We start from the raw sequence: 15,456 nt of genomic DNA, 5'->3' as shown, positions 1-15,456 counted from the left end.
GATCTACATAAATGCAGCTCAGACTGTGCGGTTGACTTACAGATTTCTTGGTGACTGGTGTCCCTCCGATGCTGTGCTGCTCCACAACCTATGACAGGGCCTGATTCGGGCTTGTCTTGGGGAAGGCCTGACGATATACCTCCTTAGCCCTTGAATCCCAGATCCCAACCCGGTCTGCAGCACAGTGCAGATCTGGAGCTCACCCTTTCCAGGCTGATGCTGTGTTCAATGGGCACCTTGTGTGTAGTAGTTCATGTTTTGTGCCAAAGACTTATTAAATGAATTAAAGATAATAATCATAATGTGTACAATTGTGCTAATCTTTTTCAGCATGTAAGTAAATTGTCTAGTTGCCAGAGTTTTCAATTGAGTTGTGGTCATGATGTTTCTGCTCTGTGCACACAGAAGTCGTGTCTCGGAGTCCTTGCATTCAGTACCATTCTGGTCACCACCAAGGCAAAATGCGATCAGCATGCATTTGCATCAATAGATTTTTGTAATTTTTGTGTTAATTCCCAGGACTTGAGGCAAGGACCTAGGGACAGTGTAGTAGTGTGTAGTCAATCGTGTGTGTGTTTGTAGTGGCTGTTCGCAGTACCATCATCTGCAATAAGAGACCCACCAGTTAGACCCAGAACTGTGAGTAATTCTTTATCAACCAGTCGTATTATAGTAATTGCTGTGTACTAGTGTGACAAAACTGGTCATTGTAGGGGAGAAATTTCAGGCTCTCAACAGAATGCCCAACTAGTGGTCCTGTAAGTTTTTGCCACAAAGTTCTCCAATGCAGGTGCATCTTCATCAGCCAGCCACACTGGGCTGGGTGGTCCATTTCCGGCACGGAATATGATCAGATCTTTCACAGAGCTGGCACTGGCAAAACATTAATCTCATCATTTAGCAAAGGGATTAAGCGACGTCCACCTTGTCTCTGCAACTTTGTCAGAGAGGGGTCCACGTCAAGGCAAGTTAAATATATTAAACAATCCATTCATGAGTTTTAATTATGTACTTTCCAAACATTTTAGACACATTTCACAAATAATTGACATCTACGTTTGTTAATTAACACATGTATTAATGTAAACAAGCCTTACAATCGTTAATAAATACAGCAAACAGAAAATATCAAGCATTGTAACATGCCACTCTTAAATTCTTTTGGTAAACCCAATACCTGTCTATAGTCTTGTCAGCTGATTGAAATTTAATTTCAGAGCAAACAGTAAGTAAGCTCTTTATAATAAATGCTCGTTGTATTACCTAGTCCTTAATCTATGGTTAATCTATTGGCATTACACTCTATAGGCATTACTCGAGGGAAAGGTGGTATGGGTGGTATGGTATGACGTGTTGGATTTCCCAAGGTGTTTTATTATTGTTTAGTATGATTATAACGGCCTTTTTTGATGTGCAAGATAATGAAGAACGTTTTGATACGTGTTTTTATGTTCACAAAGTTTACGGTCAATCTAAAATATTGTCAATTGGTAACACACCATTGAGCTGTAAGCTAAATACTGTTTTTAATATTATTTCTACACAATTCATATCAATTTTCAAGAAAAACGTAGTCATAAAATTGTTTATTGGATCTAAACGTACTTTGGAAGGACGTGACTGCAAAAGTACTATTTTCAATACTGCTAACCAAAATGTTTCCAAGACATTGAAGATAGGGAATGAGAAATGCAAGCTTATGGTAAACATGCCAGAAAAAACATTTTCTTTTCCTAAATGTACTGCATCGAACTACCCAGTGACACCAGATTTCAATGAGATTGACAAATACTTTGACCTGTATGCATTTGATTTTAAATGGTCTAAGTGTAGTGTTGATCCGAAAAACACCCAAACTGCAAACTGGGTTGAAGTTGGCACTACATTTGCATATTGTCCCAAACCGGATGATATCGGACATTTTTTGAGATTTGAAAGTAAGGTGAGAGGTAGAAAGGAAACAGCCATGACCATGGTAGCAGTAGCTGACACTCCTGTTGTTCGTGGAGAACCAAAACCAAAATGGTTACCCAGGTTCACTGGGAAAAATTTACAAGGCTGCAGGTAAGTGTTTCAATGCAAAGTAATATTTATGTTAGTACACAAGGGCTGTAGTATCAATTAAAGTGATACAGGTAAACAAGTTATACTGAAAGTAGGTAGGCTGTGCAAGAACTACATGTAACTGATGCTTTGGGAATAGCTGTTAAAGGAATTTAAATTGAGCTGGACTCACAATGATTTGTCTCATTCGTCCGTCAATTACATGACATTCAGCCAATCAGATGGCCCGAACAATTCCATCCGTCCGTCTGTCAAAACCTTGCCAAGTTTTAACTTTCGAGGGACGTACGGTTGAAATTATAACCTCAAATATGTTTGAAAGGCATTATCTTTATTTTAATATGTTTTAAGTTTGTTAATTTGTTTAGCTGCTTCCATATAATGTTACTTAACTTGCCTATGAACACGTTTTAAGTTTGATATGAAAAATAATTGTCTGAGATACAAAAGTAATTAATAATGCATTGTAACTTAAAAACATACTTAAATATATATTTTAGAGTTTTTTTTAATCATTTAAACCAATTCGTACCTTGGGGCTTTTTTCCTCTTTATTAAGTAAATACAAGTAACGAGGTTGTGTAAACTCTGAATAAATCAAAACGTGTGAGTGAGTTAAACTGAGTTCTCTTCTGACCATGTGCCGACCATTTCTCGTGTCTAGTGTGTGGGACGCCCTAAGAGCCCGCTGAAGTCTTACACAGGTGCAAGTGTGCCCGACGCTGAGAACAGGCCAGGTCGTGGAAAGTTATGTTCCGAAAGCTAAGAGGATACGGAACTCGCTCCCACAGGGGCTACATCACATCCTGAAAGGGGTCTTGGTCAGGTCCATGTGCCCTTTACATATGGTGGCGCCCATTACAAACTTTGGTCACGAAACCATCCGCGGAGCAGGCCCTTGTATTGATACACTAACAGGCATGCAAGTATGCCTTAAAAATCTCAAAATCAGTACATTCCTATAAGTGCGGATTAAATAAAATATGAGGAAGTAAATGTTAAAAGAACAATTGCTAATAGAATGTCATTTCTCAAATATAGTGAAAATATAATTTTTAAATCTGAGTAAATTTTCTATTTGCGGAGAAGAACTATGAACAAAATTTAATGCAAAAACAATGTATGAACTTTCATATTTTTTACCACAATAATATAATGCCCTTTGCAAGGATGTTCAATAAATGCAAATGGTTAGTGTCTGAGAAAGAGCCAGAAACAAAATACCTATAAATTACAATTTATATATGTTATTTAGTAATTTTTTGCAATAAATCTATTTATATGAAAATAAATAATACTAGTTTGGATGAAGAAAGAGCTACAAGTCATCCGGAAAAATTATATTGCCGGCCATGTGGCTACTAGCATAGTCTTCATTTTTCTCGTACGGCAAATGGAATCTGTAGCGTGCCCTTGGTTCTTATAAGGTAGGTAGTATGTGGTAATTGTTTTATGTTCTGCACCACTTGTTTGTTGCTGTTCAGTAGGACTGCAGGGGTGAGGAAGTTTCAAATTTAACCTTAACAGGGTGGCGATCCTACCGGGTTTATCGTGGAACATTGAATGAGCTGTGAATTTTTTCGCAGTCGGGGAAACCCGGGAGTAATAAGTGAATTTTGAAAGCCAACGAGAACAGTCCACAGTTCAGTTGAAAAAAAAATACATGCTTAGCCCATACTGCTTCTTCTCCTAAACTACAAATGTGACAAAGATGCCTGCCTCAAAGTTTCATCTCTATTGGACTTTTTTTTTTTACTTCATCCAGATTTTTACAATGTATATTTATTTTATTTATTTATATTTGTCAGGTCCCCACCAACAGTGTAGGGCTTCAGCGGTGGGCACAACACATATATGAAAGACAAAGACAAAAATGATCGACAAAGAGACTAATAAAGATAGAAAACAAAGACAAAATGACAAAAATGGTGGGTGCAAGTAAACAGAACAACCTCCTCCATCGGCCCCAAATGCAGGCAAGCACCACCCCTCGGGGGGGGGGGGGATGATCCTCAGCAGCACCTACACGTGGCCAACACGCGTTAGGTGAGTGAACTGTGCACTTGCAGCGACCAAAACATGCAAGATAGGCCTAATTACAAACATATACAAAAAACATAAACCATACAAAAAATAAACTTAAAATATACAGTTAATATAACATAGGGATCAAATTATAATTATACTACTAAACAAGGGGAAAAAAAAAACTAATTAAAAACAAAACCCAAAAACTATCTACTAGGTATAAAATCTATTTCAAAAATTTATTTATTTACAAAATTTATACTGTTGAAGGTGGTTAGGCCACGCCATCTTGCAATTTCAAATATTTTGATACCGCTTGCAGTAAAACTTCTGTGCTAATTTTTTTGTTTTGATGTGGCAGAGAACTTTACTTAGCTTTGGATACTTGTGAAGTGAACACTTGTGAACTGGTGTAATTATCGTGATAGTTGTATTTGTCCGCGTGAACTTGAATGCACATCAATAGTCGTATAATTTTTGTTTCTGTGATTGTATTTATTGGTGAACGTGTATGTTATGAAGCACTTTTGAGTGAGAGGTGAAAATAATTAATTTGTTGTGAATTTTATTTTCAAGATGCTGCTGATAGTATCAACGGTAAAACAAAAAAAAAAATGCATTTGCAGGCAAAAATGGTTACGAGACCATACTATTCCATTTTCTTTGGCCAGCACTTTGCTTGATTATTAAAGCATAAACTGAATCAAACCAATTATTCAGTGTTTGAAATCGTGACATGTTACAGGCATACAACATTCCATCCTATCACCCATAATTAAATTCTATCTAAAATATTTGAACAAAATTGCATCACATAATGTAACCTGCAATTGCAAAGTTGTACCACATAATGTAACCTGCAATTGCAAAGTTGTACCTCATAATGTAACCTGCAATTTAAGTGTCGTGAAATGACTTTGTGAAGAAACATTTATTAGTATGATAGCAGATGGCTGGAAACCACAATGCTCATTTTGACATAGAAACTGATCCCATTCTTATTAGGCTAGGATGTGCAGACGGTGACAGCGACAGTAGATAGTAGATAGTAGTGGTGACAACTGAAATAAAGGTTCTTCAGGCAACAAAATGGAAGTTGTGGCTGTACTGCCAGCGTACCCTCTTTCCTTTGTTGTGTGCACACTGCCGTTAATCCGTGACATTTCCCAGATATCCTGCACATACTATAGGAGGCTGCCTGCAGACTAAGCTTAAAAACACGTGTGTTTAAAAATGATGTTCGAACCGGTGACGACAGGGTAGAAGTCAATTGCCGTGACCTCCATATCACTGGTACTCTCTTTCATGAGTTAGCAAAAACAAAAAAAAAGATATATAAAATCTTCTGGACTTAACATTTCATGGCTGGGACTATTTTTTGTAATGGTGGTTTTTTTACTTTCAGTTTCCGGGTGGTTTCGTACAACGTCCTGTCGGACATGTACGCAAAGAGAGCTGAAGAACGAGGAGAACTCGTCCATTGTCCTTACTATGCCACTGATTGCACCTACAGGATGGACTTGGTTCTGAAGGAGTTAAAAGGCGAGTTTTAATGGAACTTCATAATGCTTCACAACATCTTTCTTTCTTGATTCCTTACTTCTTTGTTTCTTTTTTCTATCTGTTTTTAGTTTTCAAACGAGTTTTCAAATATAAGGTCCCAGTGGTGGCCCTAGACTTTGCAGGGCCCCAGGCTGTTTAAATTTTGCGGGACCATGATGTTTGGCGGGGGGGGGGGGGGTAGCTTTACCGAGGGGTCTGGCCTTATGGAATAGCTCCCAGAGGAAAGCAGAGTTCAGGGAACCGGCAGAAAAATTTTAACAATATTTTAATTACTGATGGGTCAAATCCCAAAATTTATTGAATCCGAATCTCAAATTTGAATCCCGGCGAGTAACTCAAACACACACTGCCTCAAATTCAGAATCTTGGTGTCAGGTGTAAAAAAATCAAATAATGTACAATAAATGAAGAATATTAACTATGGTGTTGAAACATTCTACCCTTTGAATGGTTGTTACACAAACTAAATTTCCAGAATCAATACATATTTAATTTATTTAATTCAATGGTGATGGTAACAGGATAGTTATGAAGAACAAAATTGACCTAGTAAACTTCACAGGATATTAGTGTTGAATGTTTTAATTTACTTTATTTCATGTAATAGTTTTCTTCAAATATTTTTTGCTCAAATACAAATAATTGTTTGAATACTAAGGATTTGATGGTGTTTGAGGATTTGATTGGTCCATCCTTAATTTTAATAATAAACTCCTTAAAACATTTGTAAATCAACTAGGAATCTAAATTTTTACTATGGTTTTGCTAATTTATTTAAATGTTAAACCTACCTACATCAGATGAATATGAACAATAAATAAGATGATAGCATTATTAAAATTTTGAATAAATTATTTTAAAATGTTATGTAGAATAGGGATCTTCAATTTAATGACATAATTTTTTTCATGACGGGTCCACTGTTAATAAAAGGGACAGACGGCATGGGGCCTTGTAAGTGGCGTGGCTTTATGGCCAAACTGTCAGTACGTATTCAATTTTACTGTATTTTATTTCTGTTCTATTTTGCTTGGTATTAACACATTTTCTAGGTCTGAATAAAAATGTTAAATGCCAAATTAATAATTCACATAAAGTTTTAGGCAAAGAAAATAATAAAAGTTATTGTTATTTCGCTGCAGTATTGCTTAGCTAATAATCAGAGTTATAATAAAAAATAAAGCTTGTCTGTATTTTTAATTAGTATATCATCCAATTATTTAATTTTTGTAACACATGTATGAAACAAAGAGATATATGGCCTTTTTTCTAAGGTATTGAGGTTGAATTAACATACTAATTGCTGGAAAATTTAGAATTAAGAACTTAAGGAGTGTAATGTTTTGACTGTGTGAAGCAGAATGCAGCAGATGTAGTGTGTAGTGAGGATATAAAAAATTGATATTTGCATCAAAGAGATCTACAATAAAAATAAAAGTGGGATGGTTGAAAGGGTCCCCCGAGGTAATCCAGGTTGGAATCCTAGCATGGTTAAAACCAAGATTTTTCCAGAGAGGAAAACGTGGTGGACGTTCAAGCGAGTTGACGAAGTTTTCTCTGGGTACTCCCATTCTCCTCCCTTCCTAACGTATTTTGTCGTTGCTTCATCGCAGTGGTTCAGTCCTCATCCGTGTCTGATGGTTTTTGATGCTGATGATACAGTAAGCCTTAATTCATTTATTCTGTCGTTGAGAGTATTCACCACTCTTATGATGCTTTAATGGTGCTGTGTTTACATTGCTTAGAATGGTGGTCGTTCCAAGCATTGGTGAGTATATGATATTGAATGTCAGTATTGTGTGTTTTTAACTGTGCAATTTCAGGTAAGTGTGTGTTTTTTTATACTTGTCCTTCTCGTGTTCCTCCAATGTTAACACCATGTTATTATTAGGCACGTAACAAACAAATAAATTAATTAGCCTCTTGGCAGGTTTGAACAGCTCGGATTATATCTCGGAATGTATAATAACAGGGAAGCAAGGGGTTGCTTAATTTTGTTTCCTCCAGCCATCCAAGCGATGGAGAAGTAGTTGGGGAGAGAACATTGTGTTGAGAGACATCGGTAGGGTGAAAGGTAGATAGATATATCGGGTCGTTACCACAATACCAAAATACCACAACGCCGAACGTACAATAATGCAGAATACCATAACGCCGAATGCCAAATTAACCGCAACGCCGACAGCTAGAAAACTGCTGTGTACCACAACGCCGAAATACAGTACCGCCAAAAAATGTTGCTGCGAGGAAGGGGGGGGGGGGCCACAGGAGCAAAATGAAAAACAACTGAACAACCTAACCTTTGTGGCAGTTCTGCAATGACATTTTTCGGGGTTAATGTATTTCGGCATTGTGGTACACAGCAGTTTTCTAGCTGTCAGCGTTGTGGTCAATTTGGCTTTTCGGCGTTATTGTACTTTTCGGCGTTGTGGTATTTCGGCGTTGTTGTGCGTCCCTGACCCTATCTCTAGACAAAGACAAAGCCATTCCACCAGATTTGTGTTTTGGGAAGTTTGCTCTCTAATATTTTGATAGTAAAGCATTCAGAGATAAGAGATGTTTTAATTTCAAGAGGAAGACTAACCTCATTCATGATTCATATGTTTACTAGTGCCAGATCGAAAAACAGGAATTTCAAAAGTCAGTTTGAAAAAGTTCTTAACGCTCTCACAAATAGTTTTTGGCCTGGAGGGGGGGGGGGGGGTGAAATGTAATGAATTGTTGACAATTTATTTTTGTGCACTGATGAGAAGAGAGCTTAGATTAATTATGGGATTAGTTTTAATTACAAGAATTCTCTACTATTGTGGTGTTGTGTAATGCTTGAAGGTGAAAATTACATTTTTGCTCATTCATGTTTATTGTCATTGTAGATAATTCAGAAGTATATTTTTACAACTATTAAATGAATATATCCTATAATTGAACATTTACCAGCATGAATTTTTTTTTATATATACCAAAAATATTGGTACCCAACTCTGAAAACCACCTTTCCCCCTTGGTTATCAATCTAATGATTTGGCACAAATATAATCCATTATGTGTTTTAATTAGGATTTTAGTTTTTGTGTGTCATTGATGTTTTCTTACATCATAAATCTCACCTGTATGTGTTACTACTGCAAAGCTGCAAAGGTTTATTAAGAAGATATTATTATTATTATTTTAACCTTAATTCAACTTGACATTAATTGCAGAGTACAATGCTGATGTAATTTGTTTGCAAGAAGTGGATGAATATGCATATACCAACATGTTCAGAAATTTTTTTGAACGACGTGGATATTATGCCCTCTATCAGTTGAAACATCCAAAAATAAATGAAGGACTTGCGTGTTTCTTCAGAGCTTATAAATTCAGGTGAGTTAACAACTTGGGCGTTCATATAAATACTATAGAAGCTACATTTTCTACCTTATGTGTAAACTATTTTGGATTTCGTAACAGCATAGAAAAAAATGTCCAACTTTGTCTTTTGTGATTTCTATCACTTCTTACCAGAAATGCAGAAACTCTTTATACAAATCCAGATATTTTGTGATATTACATAGATGTTAATTATTTTTACTTACTCATATAATGCTTTTGTTTATGAAGTGTTTCATTAACATTATACCTGGGCAGGTATTCTTTAAATTTATATTGTGTATTTAGTCACTACAGGTACAGAACTGCATATTTAAATTAATGGTGATCTTTCGACCTCAGCATAACAAAATTAGCAAACATTTCTGGCGAGGAAAACTCATGTAATGATAACTCTTTGTTGCGCGACCAAAAAATAAGGCAAACTAACAATTTCCATAACAAAGTGTTTGTTTTAGATGCAGTAACCCTACCAATTTTTACATATGAGGTTTTGCATCTCAGTGATGAACATACAGTTATTGTTTTGAAATTCATAACTAATCACTCAAACACATTTGACCACATATTTTTTGTAGGGCAGTTTTTAGAATTTCCTAAGTTTTTTGTGTAACAGTGCAGTAATATTCATTGTTGATCAGTGGTAGCATCTAGTGGCTTCTGAAAATCAAAATTTGTTTGTAAAAACATATTGGAGCTAGGTAAAAACTTCAGCCTGCGTCGCAGTAGCGACACCACAGAAATAGTTTGCGATAGCACAGCCGTTACACGGCGTGCAGACTAGTACGTAACTGGGTTGCTTCACTTGGGACATTGTCTGCCACATGCTGTCCTCCGGCCTGATGCATGGTGTGACATCCCCAGTTCAGTGACCACTATGAACGTGAAGCGTGGATGCCCTGAGAGTCGGCAGTGGTACGCGTGTGTTGGCGACGACATTTATTGTAGATCTTAGGCGCTCATTGGCCAGAGTTACCAACTACTTCTCGGTTGAGGCCACGTCCTTGAAATTATGAAGAGCCCAACATTTCGGCATGCCTTGTAGCGACCATTAACAACAGTTGTTGATAGCCCTTGAAAATGGCTGCAAAAATGCACGCCAAAACGTTGGGAATAGTCTCATTTACAATGTTTATCGTAATTATTTTATCATAAAAATGCAGCATGTAAGTTTTAACATTATTTTGGTGGAGTAAGTATTAAAAAACAGCTTTTATGAAATTAAATAAATAACGCCAAATTCCTGTGTTTTGAATCAGAAATTGGACTAAAGAAACACAAAATCTTGTCACTATTAATGACCCTTACTAAACTCCCAACTTGGACATTACGCCCTGGGCAAGAGTCTTATGCTGCCGGGTTCGTGTGTTACTTTTGGGTTGAGATCTTCTCTGTAAATGTTTAGTGGTTTTGTGCAAATTTTGGTTTGGTGTAACTAATTAATGTATTTATCTGTGTGTTTAGTCTCTTGTCTCTTTTGTATTGTCCTTGTGCATGTTGGACTTTATATATTTGTTGTAACTACTCCTTGAGTCTCGTAATGTTGGTAGTCATTTTACAAATGAAATAAATAAATTACCTGCCATCAAGTTTGGTATATTCCCGGCTATAATATTCTAGGTGTGACTACTGTCCGTAGTGCCTCCCCCGCTCCCCATTTTCTACACACACACACACACACACACATTCTTTCCCAGCAGAAATACCCGGAGTGTTTACCGGAACTGAAGGCCACCAGAAAGCTACAAAGTGAAGACAGATAAAACAGGACACGTGATCACTTACTTGACAAAGTGGTGTTAGCCTTGCATTGACGATCCCACTGCAAATTTTAGCTGAATCACCGCATCGTGCAGGGCATCCACCTTATATATCGGCCGTCAAATTGCCACTACGAAATTCAAACAATATTAAAAAAACAGGTATTTACTTATTCTAAATGACAATTTTTTTCCAAAGGTGAAAAAGTACTCCTTTGTACTGAAAAGCATCATGATATTAAGAAAGAGAGATGTGCAGCAAAAATGATAAGTACTTTGAGTTCGCTAGTCGAACAAACATGTATAGTTACTACTGTTATTACCGTTCGCTAATTTTTTTTTTACTGTGTATTCGCATACAAAGTTTAAACACTTTATAATACTTTCCTGTTTAACTTGTATATCCTCGTAAGCAAACTGTAAAATTTCCTTACAAAGTTTGTATTAGAGTTAACACAGTAATATGCGTTCACTTCTGTTACTATATAAATGGTTTTATTGGATTGACTTCACAGTCTACATTTTAAACAAAGTGTATCAGCAGCCTGCACAACAACAACAACGGAAGTCGTTAAAAAAAAGAAAAACAATGCTGCCAACATTAACACATAACATCCTCTTCCACTAACAGAATATTACCAAAACCAGAATCACTTATATTACGTACCTATACTAGGACGATACATATAAAGAACTAAATCGGAATTGTCATCAACACTCCCTCCCAATTCCACATTACATTCTAACAAGATTTAACTTCTCAACAAAATATTCAAATTTACAAGCAGGCAGTCCCTTGGTCATGATATCTGCTATCTGTTCAGCAGACTCTACAGAGATTAATTTCACCTTTCCTTTCCCTACCAGATCTTTGACAAAATGATACTGTACATCAAAGTGCTTAGACCTTTTGGTCTCTAATGACTTAGCAATCTTAATGGTTGATTGATTATCCTCATGAACATTAATTACATCAGCCACATCTACTACTTCTTTCAGCAAATTGTGTACGAAAATGTCTTCTGTTAAACATCTACCTATAGCATAGTACTCTGACTCACTGCTACTAAGTGCTACCACACCTTGTTTTTTTGAACCCCAGCAGATAACATTGTTATTCAGTTTTGTTACAAAACCTGAAATACTTTTCCTATCATTTGTGTCAGAAGCATAGTCAGCATCAACATATGAGGATATAGTTAATGTGTTACAATATGACTTTGCTAACTTCAAACCTATGTTAACTGTATATTTAAGATACTTCAAAACATGTTTCAGATGTCTCCAATGGTTGTAAGAGTAACATTTTTGGAATCTACCAAAGTATGATACACTGAAACATAAATCAGGCCTTGTGCAGACTGTAAGATACATTAGGCTGCCTAACAGCTCTTTATAAGGCACCTTAATCTTACACTCTCCATCACATGACAAGTTAAGTTTGGGCTGAATTGGAACTTTACTAGGTTTACATTCTATCATGTTAAATTTTTCAAGAACTCTCCTAATCAAATCACTTTGACTGAGAATTAAGCTTCCATCCTCACCTTTGAGGATGTCCATGCCCAAAAAATGCAACTTTTCATTCGAACTCAAATCTCTCATGCCCATCTTAGACTTAAGAGCAGACTTAGTGTCTTCGAGATCTGCACCAGAATTTGATACTAACAGAAAATCATCAACCCACACTAAGATATAAAAAGTACCCCTATGGTACAAACAAGGATCAATTTTTGATCGCATAAAACCCAGGTTGATCAATTCACTATTTACATAGTCATTCCATGCTTTAGGACTTTGCCTAAGCCCATATAAGGCTTTGTTCAACTTAAGAACTTTATCGTCACTGCACTGTACACCATCCGGTGGTTTCATATACACAGGCACTGGTAATTTGCTCTTCAAAAAAGCTGATCGTACATCGAGCTGGTGTAGCTGAAGACCTCGCTCAACTGCAACTGAAAGCAGAACTCGTAGCGTTGTCATCCGGGCAACTGGAGAAAATATATCTTCATTTTCCAATGTTGGCTGTTGATACCCACGAGCAACAAGTCTGGCTTTCTTCTTCGTAGTTCCATCCACACTTTTAGAAGAGAAGATCCATCTACTGTCAATAACAGATGCATCCATGGGTGCTTCAACCACTTCCCAAGTTTCATTACTTTCTAAAGATGACAGCTCCTCATTTAGTGCTTGCCTCCAACCAGCATCTTTAACTGCATCTTTGAAACTGTTAGGCACATCTGAAGATACTGATAATGCCAGAACATCGACAGCAAAGTTGAGCTCAAAATCTTCCAAGTACTTTGGTAGTTTTTTGTGCCTAGAAGATCTGATTCCAGTTGATTCATCATACACACCCTCAGGATGAAAACCAATGAAGTCACCATCACCATCATCATCAGACTGATTGTTTTCATACATTTGTGTGTCATCTCGTGCAAACTGAGGACATACATCCTGTGTTTCATTTGGAATGTTTGAAGTAACACCTTCTGATGTTGCAGTATGTGTAATACTACCTGAGGATGGGCTTTCAGTATACCCAAGCTCATCAAAGATCACATTTCTTGCAAATTCAACATTTTTCTTTTCAGGATTCCACAGTCTGTAACCATTGTCACAATACCCGGTAAGAAATAACCTTTTAGATCTGTCACTGAGTTTTCCTCCATCTCTATCTTCTTTATGAATGAATGAATATGCAGGACATCCAAAAACTTTTATCTTTGACAGATCAGGCTTATGGTTATACCATCTTTCAGCTGGGACAATTCCATTCGGCAGTGCTGATGTAGCCAGTCTATTTGTGAGGTAGGTGGCGGTCATAATAGCTTCTCCCCACATCTCCTTGCCAAAGTTACTATCTAGCAGGAGACACCTAGTTTTCTCCAAAAGCGTTCTGTTGATTCTTTCTGCCATTCCGTTTTGAGATGGATTTCTGGCCATAGAATAACTAACACTGATTCCTTTCTTTTCACAAAAGCTCTTAAAATTGGAAGACACGTATTCACCACCTCTGTCACACCTTAAATTCTCTATGCGAGAATTAAACTTAGCCTCAACCATAGCTGTGTACATCTTAAATTTTTCAAAGACTTCTGATTTATTTCTCAGCAAATATGTGACACAGAAATGACTATAGTGATCAATAAAAGTCACAAAATAGTTAAACCCATCATATGTTGGTGGGGATATTTTTCCACACACATCAGAAGACACACATTGAAGTACTCTCTTTGCTTTGCGTTCTTCTGGTATAGCCTTCAGATCAGGGGCGTAGCCAGGGGGGGGTTTTAGGGGTTCAAACCCCCCCCCTTAGCTCCAAATCTTTAATTAATTTCTTATTCATCACTCAAACAAATTTCATATTAAAATTAATAAAAAATTTACCATTACAATATTTAAATTTAAGTACCAAAAGCTGCTAAAATAGCACAATTTTACACCTTAAAATCCAAATTTTCCCGGGGGAGGACCCACGGACCCCCCGCTACAATACGGGGGGGGGGGGGGCATGCTTCTTAACACCCCCCATACACAAATCCTGGCTACGCCACTGCTTCAGATAGGGTAGCTTAGTTTGTTTACCTTTCAAGCACACATCACATAACTCAGTGGGATACTTGGAAGAATGTCCCATTCTTCTATGCATCACATTGCTTGACACAGCTTTCACCATGGCTGCATTAGCATGCTCTGGTATGAGATGCATCTTAACTACATACAATCTTCCAAACACTTGTCCCAACATAACCTTACGACCACACACAATTTTAACACAAGAGTTTTCAAAACTTACTTTACATCCTTTCTCTTCTAACTTACGGACTGAAAGTAAGTTAAATGCCAAGTTCTCACACACTAAAACATCCCTAATCTTTATGTTTTCACCTCCTTCAGACATACAAGAAATATTTCCTTTGCTTACAGCTTTCAATGACTCACCTGCCTTAGCCACATTAATGTCGAAGTTCACATCAGTTCTATCACTTAGATATTTTTGATAGCAACTTTTAATGATATGGCAACTTGCACCACTATCAATAACAAAAATAACTTCTGTTAGTTCACCATCATTCATTGCAGGCTGTTCACTGTCCACATGCCCGCATGACGAACTTTCTGTATCGAACGATGTCAAAAAAGAAAATTCCACCTCATTTGTAGTTGCAGCAGTATCCTTATTCTTCAATTTTGGACAATTAAATTTCATGTGTCCCTGTACTTTGCAATAATAACACTTTCCATTAAAACTTCTACCTGGAACATAATTACCTTTGTTATGCTTATGCTGTGAATACTGATGAGATTGTCCTCTTAATCCCTTGTATGCTGCAAAAACGTTTTGTGGGCTTTCATCTTTCTTCAGAAGTCTCTCTTCTTCTGCTAATAGAGTATTTTTCACATACTCAAATTTCACAGCCGACTTATCTTTATTATACAATATATCCATGGCAGATACAACACTATCAAAATCTGAGGGCATCGCCACCAACAATTGATTAACCATTTCATCTTCCTCAATCTTTCCACCAGCCACCTTGACTTCCGAGGCCATAGACTCGAATTGCTGTAAAAATTCTTGAAGAGGCTTTTCTTTCTTGTATTCCAGTTTCCGCCAAGCTTTCTGTGCAGTCACCATGGATTTCATCCCACGTTTTTCATATGT

At 36.9% G+C, this 15,456-nt stretch overlaps 1 protein-coding gene across 2 annotated transcripts in view; it reads left to right on the top strand.

The window, feature by feature from the left end:
- The first annotated feature begins 1,303 nt into the window (after positions 1-1,303).
- LOC134536813 (2',5'-phosphodiesterase 12-like) overlaps positions 1,304-15,456 on the top strand; it is a 29,320-nt gene continuing 15,167 nt past the window's right edge. The window contains exons 1-3 of one of the 2 annotated variants that reach the window (XM_063376787.1): positions 1,304-2,064; positions 5,498-5,634; positions 8,856-9,018. In XM_063376787.1, coding sequence (XP_063232857.1) covers positions 1,346-2,064; positions 5,498-5,634; positions 8,856-9,018 — 1,019 coding nt within the window. In that variant the 5' untranslated portion in view covers positions 1,304-1,345. Of the gene's footprint in view, positions 2,065-5,497; positions 5,635-8,855; positions 9,019-15,456 lie in introns of those variants that run through there. The other variant, XM_063376788.1, reaches the window with a different exon arrangement.

Source organism: Bacillus rossius, chromosome 11, assembly GCF_032445375.1.
Source record: "Bacillus rossius redtenbacheri isolate Brsri chromosome 11, Brsri_v3, whole genome shotgun sequence".
NCBI lineage: Eukaryota > Metazoa > Arthropoda > Insecta > Phasmatodea > Bacillidae > Bacillus > Bacillus rossius.
Note: the sequence above shows the minus strand (reverse complement) of the source record. Positions and strands in the feature narration are given on the sequence as shown.